Source organism: Harpia harpyja, chromosome 1, assembly GCF_026419915.1.
Source record: "Harpia harpyja isolate bHarHar1 chromosome 1, bHarHar1 primary haplotype, whole genome shotgun sequence".
Taxonomy (NCBI): domain Eukaryota; kingdom Metazoa; phylum Chordata; class Aves; order Accipitriformes; family Accipitridae; genus Harpia; species Harpia harpyja.
In genome coordinates, this window is record NC_068940.1 from 48,440,713 (window position 1) to 48,461,771 (window position 21,059).

Below are 21,059 nucleotides of genomic sequence, written 5' to 3' on the forward strand. Positions count from 1 at the left end.
GAAATGTAATTTTGATATTTCTTTATAATTTTTTTTTCCCTGTAAGGATAGCCTCACTGGTAGCAAATGAAACCTTTCACACTTCTTCTAGAATGAAAGTTAAAAATAAATGCCTACAATCCACTATGGGCTGAATCCTAGTGCCAGCACTTAAGGCAAAATATTCTGCAAAATCAGTGGAAATTTTACTTCTGTTGGAGGATTAGCAGAGTCTTTCAAGCACAAGGTGAATATAGGGCAAAACTAGGGAGGAATCTTTTTTAGATGATTCATAGCTTCACTGAAGCACAGAGATAAAGCCTAAAAGTGAAATCGAAAATGAGATGCCCATAAGAAACATGGTTCTTGATAATACTGAAGTTAACTTTTAACATTAAATAACATGTATATAAAATATTATTAAGTTTAGACATGCTCGTTATCAGTAGCAAACAAATTGGGAGTATGGAAACCTCTGTCCTCCTGAGATTTCATGAGTGCTCTCAAAATCTGCTTATGTCAAGGGCAGCTCTGCTGGTGGTGGTCACTGTTCTCACCCTCAAGGTAGATGAAGCCCAAGGCTCTTGGAGATTAATTGCAGCAGGCTCCCAACCTCTGGGGAGTTTTTGGACAGACAGTTTTTTCTGCAGACATTTTTCTCTCCATCTGTCCTAGCACACAGGCTGCACACATGCAGTGCACCAGGCATGTGGGTAGCCTGCCCAGAAACTGCACTCTATCTTTCATCCAGTGTCTCCAGCAAAGTCAGCTGCAGCCTGGATGGGTACGTCTCTCAACTCTGCCAAGTTTCTTGTGTCCTTATTGAACAGTGAAGTATCATAGTCGAGGTAGGAGCTTAGCAGAAATGGATGGATGGGTAGCTAGACTAGCTCCATGCTTTCGTTTTAGGAAAGCCTCGTTGTCTGTCTTTCTCAAAGATGGACCTGTTGTGGGAGAGTTAGAAAGTGCTATTTCATCTTCCCCTCTCTTCTGTCTTTTGAGAAAGCTCCTGAGACCAGACGATACCTCAGTCCATACCTCCCTCTGAGCCGATGCCAGGGAGCCTCTTGCTTTGTTTTGCAGATACGACGTGGCAGCAGGAGTTATAGTGGTTTTGTCTGTCTCTGAGGTGGAAAGTGACTCTTTTCATTGTAGACTGTAGTTTTCTTACAAAATCTGTTACCTCCAGAGGACTGTGGACTGCAGCAGCATCTCCTGATTAAGGCTTCACATAACTATCGCTCAAGGATTTATTTGCCTAGCTCTTGAATAGCATTTCTCACAGGAAGCAGATGTCGCTTGCACTTTATTGGTCTGTGCTGGCTTCCAGTTCAGGTTTGGTTTTACTGGAAGGTTTTGCTTCAGACCTGGAATATTCTGGCTGCCTGGGAGATGTTATGCTTAACAGGGAAATGTGAGCTAAAAGCTGTAGATATAACTGGGAGGTGGAGGCAAGGTGTTTACTGTGCAGTTCCCATCCAGGCTTAGGCCATCTAGAGCCAATCTTTTTGCTCTCTGGAGTTATTTTTTCCCTTGATTTTTTTGTTGAACTTTTGTTGCACTGTTCTTTCTACGTGGCTCTATTCCACGCAATTTAAAGCAATGGCAGTACTAGCTAATACTGCTTTGAAAGTTGGTATTCTGAGTGTTTTGTGAGTTTTGAATTGTGATGACTGAGGCTTTTAAGAAAATAGAAATATTGTGTAGGTTTTGTCATTTCCTTATAGTGCCCAACGAGCTGTCTCTAAGCTCTGTAGGGCAGGTAGAATTATTCTTACTTTAAATGTACAGGTTGATTTGTTTCAGACTGTTTTTGAACTTGCACCCTAGCATGATATTCAAGCCTGGAAGAGCCTATCTGGGACAGCAGCATTTAGAAAACAGTGTGGTGTTAAAAAGCAGCATTACAGCTGGAAACAGGAGTAGCAGTGGGGTAAAGAGAGAGATGCAACTGGACTTCGTTTTGTGCAGAGGGGCCAGTACAAAAGGTAAAAAGGAGCTATAAACAAAAGGCTGAAATGAAGAAATATTTCATATTATCCATAGCATTTTGTATTTAAAAAAATATCTATACAACAGGCTGCAAAGGCAATGTCTCAGTAATGTGCTAAGCCTGAGCTTTGATTCAATCTTGCAGAGAAGCAAGACTCAAGAGCAGTTCTGCAGAGGCATAGGATATGTGAGTATTAAATACAGAAGCAAGGTTGCAAGGAAGGACCTATGCTCGCCATGTGTTGGAGCATTGCTTTATGTTCCATGGATGTATCCCTGATCCTGTCACCAGGCTGGCTGAGGTCTCCATGCCCTACTTTCCTATTTGCTGAATTGCTACCAAAGTTTGAACTTTGTCTTCTTTTAGCCTTTTTCCCTGGGCTGAATGATGGCACTGCTTCAGAGAGCCCTTCTTCGGTATTTTCTTTTTCATTCTGCACCTGTGTCTCTTCTCACAGAGCTATTCCCTGAGCATCATAAGGAACATCAGTGAAGAATTCATTTCATTTTGTCAAGTTTCTGGTCTGACCCTTAATTTAAAGCAGTCATTTCAGTCTACAATAAACTCTGTGTTCCTGCATGCTGCAGTGAAAGAATTACGAGCAGTCCTTTGCCATGTGCATTCAGGATGCTTTGGTAGCCCCATGGGACAGGTAGACTTCAGTGCCTGAAAACTTATTATAGAATGGGGGTACAGTCAGTATGTTATTTTCTGTATAATAGTGTGTATGTGGGTCTGCCTGGATGTAAAAGCTTTTACATGATTCACTGAGGCCATTAGAAGTGGAATGGCATACCATCATTTCAGGCACAGAGCTTTTCAAAATGAACAGCTTTTTCCATCTTTCCCCAGGGAGCCCTGAGAGGCATCCAGCATGTAGGTGGGAGGAGACTGTTCATAAGTCTTCCATCACAGCATCCAGGAACACAAAGCTTATTGTTGGGATGAGCCTGCAGCTCTGAGTGATAAATAAGGCAGGGCAGTTTGATGAAAAGGGCTGACTTCTCTTGCTAAGACAAAGGTGGGCTGATTTTTAAAGTTTAACAGCCTGGACCTCTCATGAGCGTACGGAGCACAGGTTGGTAGAGGGTCCAGTATTCTGTAAGCATGGTGAAGTAATCAGGCAACAGCAGAATGAGAACAAAGATCTCTTTTGACTGACTTAATCTTAGACATATATTCTGTGCTTTTGTCTTTGCTGTGCTTTTTGCCTCTCTCTGATACTCATTGATACACCAGGATATATCCAGTCCAGGTTGGGGGGGGGGGTTGCCACATTCATTCTCAAAATTTCATATACCCTCTTGGTTTTCAGTCCTCTGAAGAAAACATAGTTGGACTCAGAGACTAACAAGAATGTGCTTTCTTAAGTGATTTTTGGCTTATTTGGTTTCTGAGGTCATGGACATAGTGGAGGAACACCTGCTCTCATCTTGCTTCAGCCCTTAATCCCTGTCCCAGACAAGCCTAGAAGGGCATGGCACAGGAGGTGAAGAATAATATAAAAAATTGCACAATAACTTTTTTGAACATCCAGGAAGGTTCATGGGTGATGATTTTATTCTCCCTGGTTTTCTCATATCCACACCAAGAAATAAGATAGAAAGACACTGTTTCTTCAACTATTACGTTTATCGCTTGAGAGAATGAAAAAATACAAATATTCCGAGGTCTCTGCAAGCAATATAGAAAGTGTTGGACAGCTGTACATGTTCCTTGTATGCCATATGCAAGCAGAAATTTCTGTTGGCAAATACTGCTTTGGCTAAGGCTTTTCAAGACTTGTTACCAGTCTGTGTGGGTCTGTGCATGTCTACTTGACATTTTGCTTTATTTTTTTTTTCTAACTGAGCCTATTTTCCTTCAGGATGGCAGGACACAGTGCGTCCAAGAAGTCTGCCCCATTCTCTCATGTCCCCAGCACCTCAGTCATGTTCCTGCTGGACAGTGTTGCCCCAAATGCTTAGGTGAGTGGTATTTTTCCTCGGAATTTTGTAATTAATATGATACATTTCTGCATAGCATCTTTTATACCAGTATTTCACAATACTGGTAAAATCTGAGAGGTGGAAGAGACAGTATTGCTCAGTGGAGTTTATAATCTACAGGTTTAAACAGGTACTCAGGGTCAGTGTGTAGTGTTGTCATGGGTGGTACTAAGCAAGCAGCCGCAGAAGAGCATTTGAGCATAGACCGGTTGGCTTGCTTAGAGAGACAAATATAGAGATGTTTCCCACCTTCGTTACACATGTTTTACAAAGGAGGTTAAGACAGGAGGAAATGGTTCGTTGGACTTTGCCACAAGAAAAAGGCCTCACCCTCTCATATTTTTGTTCAAGTGTGCATCTGCATTTTTGGTTTTGAGGAAATGCAGGTCAGAGGAAACTTCTGGACTGAAATTGCATTCTTAGAAGCTGTTGTCAGAGAGGCCAGGGACCCAGGAGTCTGCCTCATGGTTGCCTTCTTAAGGTGGAATCACAGTTTCAGCCAGGAATATTTTCAATTACGTCTTTCCAACACATTTTAAAGGAGTAAGTCAGAGGCCTCTAAAAAGGGCTAGTTCTTCCAAGTCATGCCAAGGAAGGCAGTGACTTTTGAGAGTCCATATTTTGCTCTTACCATGTCCACAGATCCCACAGGTTAACGTTCCTCAGCATGTGTCCCTCTATTTCATAAACAAGGAGCGCTTACATCCTAGCAAGTAAATTAGATTTAATTTGGTCTATGAGGTTATAAGTAGGTTTGGAAAATTTTCCGAGCTGATAACTCCCGGTTCTGCAATGGCAACTTTTTGTCATTTCAACTGCATCTTTACTGCTATCCAAAGTCTGTTTCCAAGGCTAGGTTAGGGGTACAGAGAGGTCAGGCCTTGGAGGCAGCAAGCCATAGAGAGTTCCAGCTTCTCATAATACTTAACATTTTTGACTGCTTGAAACAAACTAGGATTTATTTATTTATTTATTTGCTAATTGGGAAGTACTACAGATAAATATCTGCCTGGAACATTTAACTGCAGCACCAGAGAGTAATACAATAGAGGAATGAAATGGAGAGGAGAACAGTCCAAATGCTGAGCTTCTGTCTTGGCTTAGGACATTTTTCCTTTCCTTCTGTAAACTCCCCTTGTCCTCTCCACCCTATGCTTTTCCCAACTGAACCCTCCCCTCCTTCATCTAGGCATTCAAAACGCAGCTTTAATTTTTGACTGCTTCATAGGGATTTTTCTACAGATTCTTTTTTCCCCTCTTAGAAATGTCTATAAATGAGTTCACTAATAATAATAATTTTCATTTTGTCTGGTCTTTGCTCTATAGCATGTCACATACCTGAATAAATACCATCTATTCGCAGGGAAGTGTTGAAAGTTTTGGAGCAAGGTAGATCCAAGGGATGTGTAGCACACTGCATGGCAGTTGGGAAAGAGAAACGTTTTCAGGGATGCTGAGGCATGGTTTTTCAAGTATCGTGTGGAGGACCTCCCTGCAATAGAATTCCTGATACTCAGCGTATATAGCTTAGAAGAATGCTATGGAGTCTACTGGGACTTGAATTATTAGTTTAACTAGTGGTTATGAGCCAGAACAGCCAACCATTAAGCCAGTATCTTCACCACCACATCTTTTAAAGTGGTAGTTCCTTTGTCAGTGGTTTTTTACCAACTATTTGAACTAGGTTGGCCACCCAGAATTGCACTGGGTGGTTTGCAAGGCATGGAAAAAGGGTGTGAGAGAGAACTGGACTTTTGTTCACTTGTTGACATAAGTTATGCGATTGAAGTCCTGGCCCCACATAGAGCAGTAGAAGTGTTGTTACAGGCGGGGCTGTAGTAGGCCTTTGTGCTTAAGTGGTGCATGGATGCAGAGCAGTTTCTTTTAGGGCTACTGAGCATCCTCAACTGATTTCATATGTCAGTCCTGCAAGAGAAATTAAGCCTTTTCAGAAAGACACACACTCAGTAAATGGAAGGCTGGTTATACAAGCACAGATTAGTCCAAGGCAGCTAATTTGCAAGACAGAGATGTTTAAATTGTGTCTAACTGAGCAATAGCAATTATTTCTTAACTTTCGTTTAATAGTTATTTTAACATTAGATTTGTAAAAACTCAAGGCTAATCCAATGGATTTTTCTGTGTGCTTATCCTTTTGTTCACTTATATCTCAGAGGAAAATGGAACTTTTTTCTTTTAAGCTGCTGTACATTTATCAAGAATTATTGAAAAGGAAAGGAATTACAGTGTGCCAAGACCTGGTGGTTTGAGAGCTAAAGTATTGGCCTAGTACTTAGTGAATTCTTGTATGTAGTTATAGTGGCCATTCCCTACCTTGGAATTGATGCCTGTTTAACATCAGACCTCAGAAATGATAAGCTGGGAGAATGGCAGCCACTCATAAAAGAACTTATTAGTTGGCTGCCACCAAAAGTAAACAGGGGAAGATATTCAAAACCAGGAAGGTAAGTATAGTGTTTTTGTAAAGAGCTCATGTTTTTATATCATAATCGTCACTTGTTTAAAATGACCTACTAGGAAAGAAGCTGAGGAATAAGAGAAGCTTGCAGAACCGCAAGTTGCAAGTTGCGGTTGCAACTTGGATCTGAAAGTTCTTGCAGGGTTGTAGGACTTCCGGAAAGATTTAATATTGATGCTGCCTTCCCTGTATAGTGCTCTAAACCTTGCCCTGCTCTCATGACACCCAAATATTTTATGGGTTATGGAAACTAAATATCTTGTGTTGCCCTCATTCTGCTCATGAACAATGCAAATAACTGTATTTCTTGCAGCCTTGTCTAAACATGGTACACCAAGCTATCTTAATGAGACTGGACAACACCTATGGTTTTTTTGCATCACTGTCACTGAGTTGATTTAGTTTGGCTGCTGTGAACCCCTGAGGTAGATATGCTAAAACCAGTTAAGGCTGCTTTATTTGATAAGTTATTGCATTAAGTTAAAGACTGTTTAAACTAGTTTAAGTGTATCTACCCTAACAGTTTGCAGTGCTTACTTTTTATTCCTTTAGCTGCACTGTGCACTTTATGATGAGAAGGAGAAGAAAGATTTTTCCAATATAAACATGACATAAATCATATTTATATTCCCTCCCATGGTGTAATTTGTACAGATGAATGTGTGCTAGAAGAACAGTGAACTGTTAAAAGTACATATTTTTTTCACACCAAAATGGAAACACATAGCAAATGACACATTGCACATGAATTTGGTCTGGTGACAATAAGCCCTACTATTTTTGTTGACAATATGGCATCTTTTCAACTACATTCTGTTTCTATTACTGTTTATTTATATTCAGGGCAAAGGAAAGTGTTTGACCTCCCATTTGGAAGCTGCCTCTTTCACAGCAATGTGTATGATAATGGGTCCTCATTTATTTATGACAACTGCACAGTGTGTACATGCAAGGTAAGTCCACAGTGCTTTGGTATGGTGTGCTGCTGGTTGTCTGGCTTAGCAGTAATTTGTAGGGCTGAAAGCCCTGATACTGTTCTTCCTTGGCATCTTATGTGGTCCCCGAGAATCTGATCTCAAGAGCACTTGCAGTTGTGCTAGGAAAGTTTAAAAAAGTTACTGACTGCCTCAGCTGAGACATGATGTCTGGCTCCGTGTGATGCAAAATGAAGTTACTCAGATGATGTGATCCCCTTTAAGTTTGCATTACAGTGGAAGAGGAGTTTCTACATGGTGGATTACCACATCTCTGCTGAAGGGCAGGGATTTTTTTTTAGTTCCTCTAACGTGACTGTGACCACTTGCACTTTTGCACCTAGGCAAAAAAATGAAAGTGTCGCAAAATCAGTAAGATTTTGTAGGCCAACAGAAGTACAGGCTGGGCTTTAGCTTCACAGACCATGAAAGATTCCCTTAATCCAGTAAATAATTTTTATTTTCTCTGAGCTGACCTATTCAAAGCAGTTGGGCTGTAGCTTGGGTGGATGCAATGACTGAGCAAGCAGAAATGTTATAGTAAGGACAAACAGGAGCACAAACATCTTGGTGATGATTTCATGATTTCCTTTTGTCCTTTTACCTAGGATTCAACAGTGATATGTAAGAAGAGGTGCTTACTTCCTGGTGCATGCAATAAAAACAAAGACCACTGCTGCAAGGAGTGTGTCTCGTATATCTCTCCTGAGCAAGTAAAAGTGTGCAAGTTTGGCAATAAGATCTTCCAGGTAAGGTTTCAGGTGTGGCTCAAGAATAGATGCCATTGTAACAGCTGAAACAGCATGAGTTTACTGTAAATTAGTATTGTGGCTTGTTTTTTAGCAGGATCCTCACCATCCTGGTTAATGATGGAACAACTCAGAGGCAAAGCTTTGCAAAATTTGCCACTGCTATTTTCTGTTTTGAGTTTGTGTAAATTCTGCTGATACACAGCAGTTAAAGATAAGTTCCTCCTTGATGTGACATGTTGTTTCCCTCTCCGTACGCAGAGATTCAAGCTGCTGTTTCATGACAAGTAATGCATTTTTAGTAAGAGATCATAATGCTCTGCTTTCCCAGACAAACACTGATATTCATGGAGAAGATATTCTGAGTGGTATGTAGGCTTTATCTGCTGAGCCAAAGAGTGTCTTCCATAGCTGAGCCAACAGGAGCTTTGCAAAGTTCGTCATCTTGATTTACTACATTTCATGTCCCTGCTAAGGACAGCACCCCTGACATTTTATATTGGGATAGCCATGTAATAACTGTTACCTACTGCACTCTCACCCAATGTTTTCAAATCACAAGGGATTCCCTGCAGAACACTTCTGCTATTGCTGAGAGCCTGTTTGTTTTTCCAAGTGGTGTGGCTTTTTTCACACCGTGTCAGAAAAAGATTCTGTCACCTCATGGGCCATCTGTGAAGTAAGACACCCTTGAATCAGATCAAATGTTAAATCATTTGTGAATCCTTGGTTTGCTCAGCCAGAACTGCTTCCCATTTATTCCATCTTTTGTGTACATAGCTGAAGTGTTTATTCTGGAAATTACATGTGAACCTACTGTACGCTGAGACTATACTCCATCTGATTGGCACTTTCACACTGGTGCTATTGTGCTTCAGGAACAAATGCCTGCTTCTTAGGCACCCAACTAAAATATTCTGCTTCTTGTGAAGATTTTATTATATTACTAAGTATTATATGGAGTAAGAAAAAATAATGAGACAGTACACCCATTTCTGGCCTTGTGTGCAAAAAGGTAAATCCAGCGTTGCTCTGTTGAAGTTAATAGTCTAACACAGGTAGAGTGGGCCCAGCAAATGTGTTTTTGCACTGCTGTGCAAAAACAGCTGCGAGACAAAAAATCAGGGTAGCTGCCTGCAGTCAGCTGTTATATATTGTGGTACCTTAGCAGATGCTTGGAGAACATGTGCTTTACCAGGAACACCAGGCAATCGTAACATGGCCTGGAAACAAAAGATAGGGGAGAGACAGCCTTTGGCTAAGCATGCTGCGCTGAATAAGTTAGGCTCCTTGGCATTTCAGATTTAGTCTGTTTTTCTCTCTGGTCAGAACATCATGTTGAGGTGGGCACGTAATTGTTGACAGCTGTCTGGTTGGACTGCCTGTTCCTGTCAGGTCTATCCTCACCCTTCCTTCATAGCAGCCCTGTAAACAGAAAACATGCACATTTTGGCTCTAAGTGGGCTAGCACAAGACTGTAAGTGGTTGAGACAGAATGTTTTAGGAACCACACTTGGCAAATGCATCACTATGTAAAAAGAAGCCAGGGCAGTTCCACAAGCAATCTTTCCCAAGTGAGTGGGGACAAGACCATGAGGCATATTATGCTCTGCACCTAATACTTTAAGAGCCATACATAGATTGTCTTACCTACTCTGCATTTGAGAAGTGCAGCATTGTATCTCTTCTAAACATTTTCAGATGTTTAGCAGATCAAGTATCTGTGAAAGTGCTGTAAGTAATCTGAATTAGAATTCATTATTCAACCATTCCTGCCCTAAGTCAGAATGATGCTGCATCTGGGAATAAATTCACTATATGCTGACATCTTAATCAAATACTTTCACGTGCAACAACTTAAAGATGTCACTCAACCCAATGACTCACGTTTTTCTAATTATGTGAGCTTAAATGAAAATTTGTGGTAGGTGTGTGATCACGTCAGACACATACTGGAGAGAAAACAATTCAGATAATCAGGACGCTGATGAAAAATGCAAATGTGATTTGGTTAGCCTTGGCAAAATGAATTTCTGACCTAGAGGGCCAAAGGGAAGAAAACCCTGCTGAATTTGATCTTTGTCTTTAATCCTACTGGCCATGGACAGACACCTCAAAATAATTTGGACTGAACAATGACACAATGCCAACAGGGAAAGTCATCCTTTCTTGTGCAATGATACATTGCTGAAATAGCTTCCTGTTGCCACCCCAGCTGATACTATATCATGTTCCCTCTTGCAGGAAGGAGAGATGTGGTCCTCTGTGAACTGCACCATCTGTGCTTGTGTGAAAGGCAAGACAGAGTGTCGCAAGAAACAATGCATTCCGGTCAGCAGCTGTCCTCATGTAAGTTTTTTAAAAGCACAGAGCTTTCTTCTCTTTTTTTCTCCACCATTGTCTTTTTCAGTGTTTCTTGGAAGTGTGTGCATGGCAGTGGGATGTGCAGATTGGAAAGAAGGGATCCTTTGGCATATTAATTTAGGCTGGTGTTCCCCAAGTGTGCTACTGCTACCCTGAATATGGGCTTCCCGCCTCTGTCCTTGCTCTGAAGACTCTGTGCTCTGTTTCTCCTCCTCCCTTTAACTTTCTCTGTCCCAAGTATCTGCACGGGAACATCTCTTTCACATATATTTAATAGCTTTATAGGGTGGTGAGATGACTATGTTAGTATTTCAAGAGCATGCATATTGTTAAGGCAAGCCACAGGAGGAGGTTGTTGTACTTGCATTTCTCAGTGCATATGACGCTTAATACTTGGTTGAAAATGTAAATTAGACAAAGCAAAGCAAATTATTTAAATCAAGCCATGCCTCTTTCTCTAAGGTTGCAGCCTGAGTACTTTTTATTTGAAAGTCTGAAGTGAACCCGAAGAGTAGTATAACTGTAACTTTACTTAATTGCCTCAAAAATTAGCATTACTTGAAACCTCGAGCTAAAGTCAGCCTTTGTTTCTTGGATTTCTATCACTGACAAATTATTTTATTTTAATGGCCCAGGCTTTCAGAAGAGGGAGCTCTAAATAGCACCTCATGTAGGGGCAGATCTTCGAACAGAACTGCGGAAGAGAGAGCCAAGTCGTTAGCATTACACCTTCTCAGTGTTTCCTTCTCCATCCTGGAAGCCAGTGGGGAAAATATGAGTCACAGACACCTAGGTATAAAATTTTAAATGACAAACTCTAGTTTGTAAAATTTTATATGTGTAAACTTTTGACAGCCAAAAGCAGCAGTAGAATAGAAAGCCTATACCTTGGTGCTCCCTGTTTTGCTGTGACAGTGGGCTGCAAGAGTGATGCCTTCATACTCAGAGGAGGGGACATCCTTTTCCTGTCACTCTGGCACTCACTGCAGAGGGAAGTTCTCCTGTTAATGGGCCTCTCATGAGATGTTGCATACATCTTAGGAAGCATGAACAAACGAAGCTGCTCTTCTGGGAATGTGATGTGGCTCATGGCAATCAGGTTTGCTCCCTTCAGGCCATTCACAGGATAAGCAGGAGGTGAGAGCTTGGACTCATCAGGTCTCTTCAAATTCTTTGTTGGCCAAGAACTGTCACACGCTGCATCTCACTTATATTTTCCCTGTGCTGATGCATTTCAAATGTTTAAGATGCTTCTGAGATCAAATAACTAATATGGCTTAATATAAATCTTAAGTGAAATACACCACTTCAGCAGTACTCATATATAAATTTGAGCATTGAGATGATCAGTTGAAGTGGCTTCTAAAATGAAAATAGCAGTGGGTAAAAATTCACCATCCGCAGTCCTGCAGCAGCATAACTGACTGACTGATGAACTTGTTCAGTGCTGCTACACAATCTGCTCCAAGGTTAACGTGAAGTCCTAAACTGCCCTAGACCTCTGTGTTGAGTCCTCAGACAAGGGCCAGTTCCCTAGGGCTGAAAAGACCAGCTTTGTTACCCTGCAGCACCATTCCCTCCAGTATCTAACCAGTCAGCCTGCTCCCCACCTTAAAATGGAGTCTACAGCAAGCTGCATTCAAACTCACCCTCCTCCACAGGTACATGTTACATTTCTGCTCCTCCAAGCGAAACTGGAGGGACAAGTAGGAGAAAGAATGTAAACTCTAGAGTGAGATTTATTTTCCTATTCCAAGTGGGTACCAAGTAATTTTAAAGCAAATAATGTATGCTAATGGATTTAAATCTTTTACTTTTCATCTGTGCTCCACTCTCTTTGATGAGACATTCTGTCACAAATCTATAAACATTAATTAAAAACACCACATTATTAAAGATAAAGATATATTAGTGATTCTGATACTGGAAGTCTGGATATCATACATAGAATTATGCTGCTGTCTCTGCAGACTGTAGGGGTGTGAACTCCATTTCTTTTCTCTCTTCACAATATTTCTGGCCATAAGCAGTCTCTACTGACTACTGAAGACTGCTGTGGAATAAAACGCTGTTTAGTGTCCCTTAGAGTGTCAGGCCACATAAAGTTATCTCATTAAAACTGTGTTATTATACACACAACTGAGTGTGAAAGGATTGAAGATTCACAAGGAACTTACAATATTATTCCTTGACTTAAATGATTTACCATGCAGTCTTAATACTCTTCGCATGATGCTGTGGGGTTTTTTGGCGATGGAATATTATTTAATTTATCAACATAGATTTCAGCCAATTATTTCTTGAAAGGATGGGTTTCAAAGTGATAATTCTGCAGAAATTTCCAATACCGTGCAACCATTTGTATTATTCAATGTATTGGTGGCAGACTGACATATTTTTGAAGACTGTTTCTGCCATTTCTTGCATTTTCTTCATATGGCTAGGCACGTTTTTCTGTTTCTTTTATTCTTTTCTTTTTGGAGCATTTAATCCTGTATCAGTAATTACAGGAAGTGTCTTTCTTAGTTTCTTTTCATCTGCAGTGGAGGCAATACATCCTGCAAATTCAATCCCTCCTGTCACATTTATAGTAAAATCAGTCCTCCTTGGGCTTCTAGTGATCCTTGTGGCTTGTGGTTTCTGTTTCTTACTTTCTGACTGCTGACTCCACGTAGATATTCCCTCTCTCAGTTACCTGGAGTGTCAGCCTGCAAGGTGCGGTACACACTGGCCCCATCCAGCAAGCTATTAAACATGTGTCCAGTCCTGCTGAAGTTAGTAGGCCCTCCATGTGTGCTTAAATTTAAACACATGCTTAAATACTTTATAGAAAGGGAGTAATCGCCACACTTGGCAAGGCTGAGTTTCAGAGATCCTTTAGACCTTTTCTCACCTAATTTGTTATTCACTTGCCCTAGCCCTTCTCCAGCCTCTTTCTTGCCTTGTGCCATCTCCTTTCCAATTACCCATCCTTATCATTTTCTGCCTCACCTCCTCTCCTTACGCCTTTGCATTCCCCACTAACAATGTAAGCCTGTGGTCATGGTCAGTGGTCATGGACATGTCTCTGTACCGCTGAAGGAGAGCCTGCATGCAGCCTTTTCTGAGCTCCAAGGCTGTGCAAAAGTTAATAGAATTAAATTCACGGCATGTGAAGACATTTGCAGAGTTCGATTCTGTGGGTAAATTTTGAACCCATGAACTTCAAGTGAGTTGAAAATTTATTCAGAACATGTTCTCCCATCTCTAGCACAGACTGCTTTTAATGTTATACACATCTGTTATTATTACAAACAAAAAGTTGCTGTTTTTACTCTAGTGCCAAATGAGGCACAAAAACCCAACAGCTGTTGCTATTGCACAACCAAACAACCCCCTTCCCCCCACAATTAGTCTTGCCTTAAAAAAATAGAAAATAAAAACCTCAGACATAAAATTGAAAACCTCATAAAACGGAAGAAAAATCCCAGAAAATAAATAGACTCAAATGTGGTCTGCTTATAAATATTCATAGGGAAAAATGGGATCATATCACTTAGCCCACTCCTAAGGGAACCCTCAATGCTAACGAACTCTTGCAGCACATGTTAGCAATAATGGGTTTCCTTATTCTACAAGACAAAAACAGGATCTTGGGCCAACATGGTGGCTCAAGTAACCAGCCTCAGCAGGCTGCCTTGGAGATTCCAATTTCACTTGAATTCTTGCCACTTCCAGCTCGGCTGATGATTTCAACTCTTTTATTGAAACGGAGAGGTAAGGCTGTGCAGTGCAGTGTGTGGCATTCAGCTGCACGTCTTCCGTTTGTACAAATAAGTGTTGCCAAGCTCCCTATTTCTGCACAGTTTTAACGGTTCCTCCTTTAAGGGGTTTCATCCTAGCAGGTGTTTGGTAGGTCTCCCTGTTGCAGCCTGGTCCTCAGCTATTCTCTTTGCTCTGGGGCCTGGTGGTCACACAGACATCTAAGCATTGCCCACACTGCCAGTGAAACTCTGATCCAGCCCTTTTCTCAGGTCCAGATGTGCCTCAAGTTTGTTCACATGCAGTTGCACATTCAAAGACAAGCTTACACTGAACTTTTATGCCCTGTGGATGATAAGCCCATGCACACTCATCACTGAGCTCATTCATGCCATCTGGGTACATCAAGCACAAGCAGGACAGAGCGTGCTCCACTCCAGTCTGCCGACATAATTGGGAGTTCATTTCTCCCCATGCACCTTGTCAAATCTTGGCAGCGCTGTAGGCAGAAAGCAAGGCAGACAGCAATAGGGCTTGCTGCCTGTGCCCACTTCCCCACTCTCTCCATAAACCTGCTACCTATTTCTTGTCTGTTTTCACGAGCTTTTCTGCACTGTTGAGTGGGCAGAATAGCACAGCTCCATTTGCTCGCTCTTGCTGGCCACTCATTGCTCACTTGCTTGGTGGGGAACAGGAGTAGTTGTCCCACAAAGGGGACTTTCTCTATGTTCAACCATTGTTGGAGCAAAGGGTCAGTGCTGGGGAGTAGCACAGCCCCATATGCCTCTTCGTTCCCTGTATGGGAATGCAGGTGAGCTCCAATATCACCATAAGTTCTGTTATAACCCATGCCAGTTTTTTCTTGGAAAACACATCATTCAGTCTGAAATTTTCCAGGCTTATCCTGTAGCTTGACGGTTAGCTTTAGAGAATTTAAGTAAAATCAGATAGAACATCTTTTAATTCGATGAAGACTGAAAAGGAACATGAATATATGTACACGGAGTCATGCTTCTAGCCAGCCTTGTATAAGACACAACCATAAATAAAATTGACCTGGGCAGAGTGGTAAATAAAGACTCAAACCTTTTGTCCACATTACTATGACTAGACCAAATTGTTTGCTTTTAGAAGTTGCACATCCTTGGATGCATGCCCATTTACTTCACTGGGGAGATTGGTCCATGATTGGTAATATGATTTGGTGAGAGATAGCACAAGATTTAGCCATGAAAGAAATCTGGCCAAACTAGATCTCTATCAGTGCCTCCTTCCTTCATTTTTGTAGGAAAAATGGATGATTTGGGGGGAGTGTGGGGGTGGGTGTGGAGCAGATTGCCTCTCTATGGTGGGTGACTAAAAGGGTGTGCATAGGAAATGTATTGTGTATATTTTGGGAGGTGGGGGAAAAGGTAGCGATCTTGTTAAACCAATGACTAGTCTGCTTTAGATATCTGTGAATACATGAGTCCAAAATTCTCTCACACTCTCTCTAAAGAGAAAAGTGGTAACAGGGAAAGAACCCTTTTAGTATTTCATTTCTTATAAGACTGCCAGGAAGCTCTTTGAATAGTTCTGTCTGTTTTTAGCACCTGATATTTGAAGCTGTAAGCAGGGCATTGAGTTCAAACACAACTTGAACTATTTTCAAAGGCTTATCTAGCCTTACAACATAACACAGTCATTGCTCCAAAAACTCTTCCATTAAATCAGCCTGTCTTTCTCCCAATTAGGGTAAAATCCTGAACAGAAAAGGATGCTGTCCTATTTGCACTGAAAGTAAGTTCTGTCTTCACATTCTTTAAATTCTTTTTTTATTCTTTCAGAGAAAATAAATATAGAAGAACGTTTGCTTTTCTGCTTTCTTTTTAGAGGTGGCTAAAGGACAGGTGATTATTGCTGGCCACAGATTTTGCCTCCTATCAAAATGCCTGGGTATTTTATTTTTATTTTATTTTAATTTTTCCAAATGACACAATTTTTGTCAAATCTGAGGTGCTGCTTTTTGAAGGGTATAGTTGGCCTGTGAAATTTGTAGGTAATAAAATAAGCAAATGAATAGAGTTGTAACTTTTAGGACTGGGTTCCTTTTATACCTGTAAATAAGAGCCTGGCTATGTGTATATATAATCCAACACCTTTGCACATGATTTGTGAGAGTTAAAAAAAGGTGTGCAGAAATCTGAGACACAGTCTGGGGCAGCAGTGGAAAGTACAGTAGAAAGCTATCCTTCTGTCTGTATGATGTTTAGCTCAACCATCACCTTTTTATCCCTTTACTCTTCACTTCAGGAATGATCATCTTATGATATCACTTGTGTTCTCTCCTAGTCAGGAAAGCACTTACACAAATACTTATCTTTAAGCTATTTAAGTCAACAGGGAGACCTGTCTTCACTGAAGTTAACAGGATACAGTTACGTATTTCCTTCAGGACATGTTTAAGTATTTTACCAGATAGGGACAGACTGCTTAAAATGCGGTTTTATGATTTATAGGAAGGCTTCTGAAAGAAGGAACAGGTTTTTAAGGAGAGTGTTTCCTATTCTTTTGTCTAAAATCAAATTGGTTTTGCTGATCAACTCAATTCTGGGTGCTCTTGGATTGCACAAATTCCATATGCTAAATACCTGTTTTTCCACTCTGCAGCTCAATTATTTTGAAACATGTAACTTGTGATAAAATAAATCTAGTTTGCAAGTCTTCAGTATCAAAATGAAATTAAATACAAGTGGTAATCTCAGAAACACTTGAAATAATACTGAACAGAGGGAGAAATGAAAGAGGATTCAGCTGAGCAGCAGTTGATTTTATGTTAGCTCAGTTTCAAGGGAGAAATCTGCATAGACCTCTGCTCGAACATGACGTCATTAGTGTCATGAATTTATCAATCTCTATCTTGCCTCTGTTCTTATGTTTCAGTCTCATTTAACCTTTCTCATGTGTTCTTTTGTAACATGAGAGGGGGAGGAAAATAATGGGGCCAGACATTCCCTCAAAGCACTAGAGACCTTTTACTGTAAGGGGTTAAAAAGAAGACAGTACAGTGACTCCTTCAGAAATGCTGCCAGAGAATGATGATAATTGTCTCATGGCAGAAGGAGGCAAAAAATAGATTTCTTCAAAGTAAAAATAACTCATCTAGGAACTTTTAAGTTACCTAAAAAGTCAGAACTTCTTGGTGATATAAGAAGGGAATGGTCATGACTGTAAGACATGTAAAATTAAGGACAGATGATTGTTGCTTGTCCTCCTGCCATGCAGATCTGTAAAGACCCTGTCTCCATCTTCCCAGTAACCTCCTGCCAGATACTGGCAGACTGCTCTTAGGTCTCCACAAAGCCTTCAGGATAAACGACCTTATTCCCTTAGCCTCTTCTTATGGGTCCTGTCTGCGTTGCACTGGCTGTATGTGAGGCTGGGAGGCTCGTTGCACTGTCCTGCAGTGGCATGCTCCTCTTGCACATGGAACAGAGGGGTCCTTTTTTTGGAGAGGTGTCTTACTGTGGACCCATTTAGTATTTGGAGGAGAGCTGATGCTGAGCTGATTCTAAGCTTTTACGATTAAAAGGCCATTCCCAGCTTTTATCAGGTAATGTAATCAAAGAGCTTAAATACCCACTGTTGTACAGCAGTGGTGGCTACCACTAGCTGTTTTAACATTAGCATTTTAACAGTTGCCATTTGGAAGGAACTAATTCCACCTTTGTGCCAGAAGTGCTGTAAATCTCATCATGACATAAGATAGGCAAAAGGCATAAGGATTTCAGTGATGATCACTATCTCAGATAGTAATTAGAAACTTTGCTAATTCAGCCAATTTCTGATGAGATAAGATGTACATGCACAGCCCTTTCCCTCACCCACCCACTCATGTTGATCCTCTCTCCACATATTAACACACCAGACATTTCTGGCAGTCCAGCAGATATTAATTTTCCAAAGTAAAAACAACTTAGGAGGTACAAGAACATACTGTACACAGGAGAGCTTTGAGTATAGTTTAAATGTAGCCAACTTCTATGAAGTGAGTCAAAACCAGTCACGTTGTTAAAGGATACACTTTAAACTGAAAAAAAAAAAAAATCAAAGGATTATTTTCAAAGCATTTTGTTGCAGGGAGAAAGAGTACCTCGTCTCCTAAAGGGCTGGAGAGTCTCTTTTGTCTGCCGTTGCTGAAGTTAACTATGGTTAGTTTTGGCATGTTGCTGTTTAAGCTCCGTGGCTGGTGTTCAGTTATCACTAATTAAACACAGTGGTCATACCAGTGGAAAATTCAACAGTTTAGTTTATGCTGCTGTAAAAATGTAATGAAATGTACTCTTTTGGGCTTGATTTAGAAAAATCACCACTGACGTCAATTCCATAAATTAGTAATCCTATGTTAGACCAAGGTCATTTTCTTATTAAAAAAAGAAAACACTAAACCTGAGTTCAAATAACATTAACAGACTGCTCTCAACTCCCGACAAAGATGGGAATTTGCAGTGGAGGTTGAATCTCTGTTCTTGACAAAGAAGAATTGATAGGCCTTGCTGAAATTACAGCATGCAGTATGAAAGCTTCCTACTGCAACCATGTAGATATATTTTAATCATGATCAATAATCCTAACACAGTCTTACCCAAGTCATTGTGAGGCTTTATGGATGAAGTTTTTTCAAAGTGGACTGCAGTCATCTAGGTTTAGTAATACACATGATTAATTTTGCAGTAAAGGCCTCTTTTGGGGCAGAAAATTTCATTCATCACAAATCATTCTGCAGCTTTTTCAATTGACAAAATGACCAATGGAGCTAAACCAAACTCAGGGGCATTTGGACCCAGCCTTAGGGGTAAAAGGTTGGTACTTTCACCTGGTCCTACATACTTTTTATAAGTTTTTGTAGACATACTGAAAAAAGTGCTGATTCTTCAAAGCAAAAAAAAAAAGAGAGAAAAAAGGTGGGGTTATGCATTGTAGGTACCTGTGAGAGCAGGGATTGGGACTAAAGGATGACATAGGCCCCTGCTGGTCCTGCTTCTTGTGTTATTTCCTTGCCATGGAGAAATACATCAACAAAAAGACTGCAATTGTTTATTCATACTGGAATGCTGTTCATGATTTACCTCCTCAGCTGTCTCAGCCGTGATGGTCTACTGTATAAATATGTATTTGGACAAATTAGAATAGCTATTTTATTTATGAAATAGACCGTAAAGACTCCTGTGGTGTTTTTGACACCACACCTTGTAATGTGTATTATATCAAGCTGCACTATGCAGCAGTTATGAGGAAAGTACTCTATGGCTATGCATATTTACAGAAAAGCTAATGAAATTCTATTATGCTTGTTCTGTATCTAGTTTTCAAAAGTTAATGATGTGTTCTGTTTGATTTAGGGCTTAATTCAGCATATGGGCTAATTGCCTTCAAAGTTTCATTTTATTTTTAAAAAGCTGAGATCTTTTTGAATTACAGATGTGCAACCAGAACACCCTTAACTGGTAAACTTGTATTTTGTCCTCCCTCTCCTTACTTCGAAAGTGTCCAAACCAATTTTAGTTATAATTTAAAGTATATTTTTCTTGGCCACTCTTAACTAGCTACAAGCCCAGAAGAGTGTGACCAGACATCTGGACATCTTGGACTTCAATTGACTGCTCTGATCTCCTGAAAAAATACAACAGACTATTCCATGAGCACCAGAGCTAACAGAGCCTGGTTTCCTATGGTTTTGTGTCCCATTTCCTTTATATCCCAACAAATAATAAACTCAGCTAGAGACAATATATCCTGTGGCTGCTCTGGAGCTACAAGTGTGCTAATTGCCCAGCCAATACGCTCGTGCTCTCCGGCTGGTCAGGATGTGTGTGCTGACTCACTGGCCTCCACCAAGCAGTATATGTATCTTGACTTTCTAGAAAGGCTAAATACTGTCTGGGGGAGTGGAGGCATTGGGTGGAAGGCAGAAAGGTACTTTTTGGCAACCACTTATTTCAATAAGTGGTTGTTGCCTTTACTCAGCATACTACTTACAAGTGAGTTGTCTTTCAGACTTTTATCCCTCTGTATAGGCCAAAACAGGTTGTGATTTCATAAACTTTTTTTTTTTCCTTATGAGAGTGTGTTAAAACTTGGGGAATGCTAAAATGGTTTTTACCTTGATGTTGCTTTTTCAGCTTCCTCTTTTTGTACAGATAAATGTGTTTTCAAAACCCATGCTCCTTGCCCACAGTTACCTTCCCCGTTACCTTTTCTAATGAAAGTCACTATTTCATTTGAATTGGGCACATGATTTGTAAATACAAGGAAAGCGTGCCAAGAGTTCTATAGTATTCACTTTAGCACCTAAATACTATTATTACTAGTTCGCAAGTAAGCTGTAGAGTCTTAGGTGGGAGCTGAGCGAACTGCATGAATCACACATGTAGTTTAAGATTGTCAAATGTAAAAGCATGAAGTCCATATTTAGTTGCTTAAAAAACAAATGTGAAAACTGCTGAGCTCCCAGAAGCTTTTATGAAAGCCAGAAGTTTTGAATACTGATTTGAGAGCCTAAATGCAGGATTTCCAAAAGAGGTTTAGAAGTGTTTGCAGCCAGCTCCCAATAATGTTTAATCAGAGTTGAGTGCCTAAAGCGCTTTGAAAATCACAGCTTCCTGAACATAGGTCTGGGGCCCTCCTTTGAAAAATCTGTGTTTTTCAGAGACAGAGAGGGAATGGGTATATTTGCCTTCATGTGCATGTGTAGGTGAGCAAAAGAAGACATCAAAGATCATGAATGACAGGTTCAAAACAAGCAAGAGGCAG

The 21,059-nt window shown here is 40.5% G+C and overlaps 1 protein-coding gene across 1 annotated transcript in view; it reads left to right on the forward strand.

Annotated features, from left to right (window-relative positions):
* The window catches only part of BMPER (BMP binding endothelial regulator), a 150,986-nt gene that overhangs the window by 72,920 nt on the left and 57,007 nt on the right, over nt 1-21,059 (forward strand). The window contains exons 7-11 of the mRNA XM_052792683.1: nt 3,840-3,939; nt 7,283-7,392; nt 8,022-8,162; nt 10,407-10,511; nt 16,001-16,046. Coding sequence (XP_052648643.1) covers nt 3,840-3,939; nt 7,283-7,392; nt 8,022-8,162; nt 10,407-10,511; nt 16,001-16,046 — 502 coding nt within the window. The remainder of the gene's footprint in view (nt 1-3,839; nt 3,940-7,282; nt 7,393-8,021; nt 8,163-10,406; nt 10,512-16,000; nt 16,047-21,059) is intronic.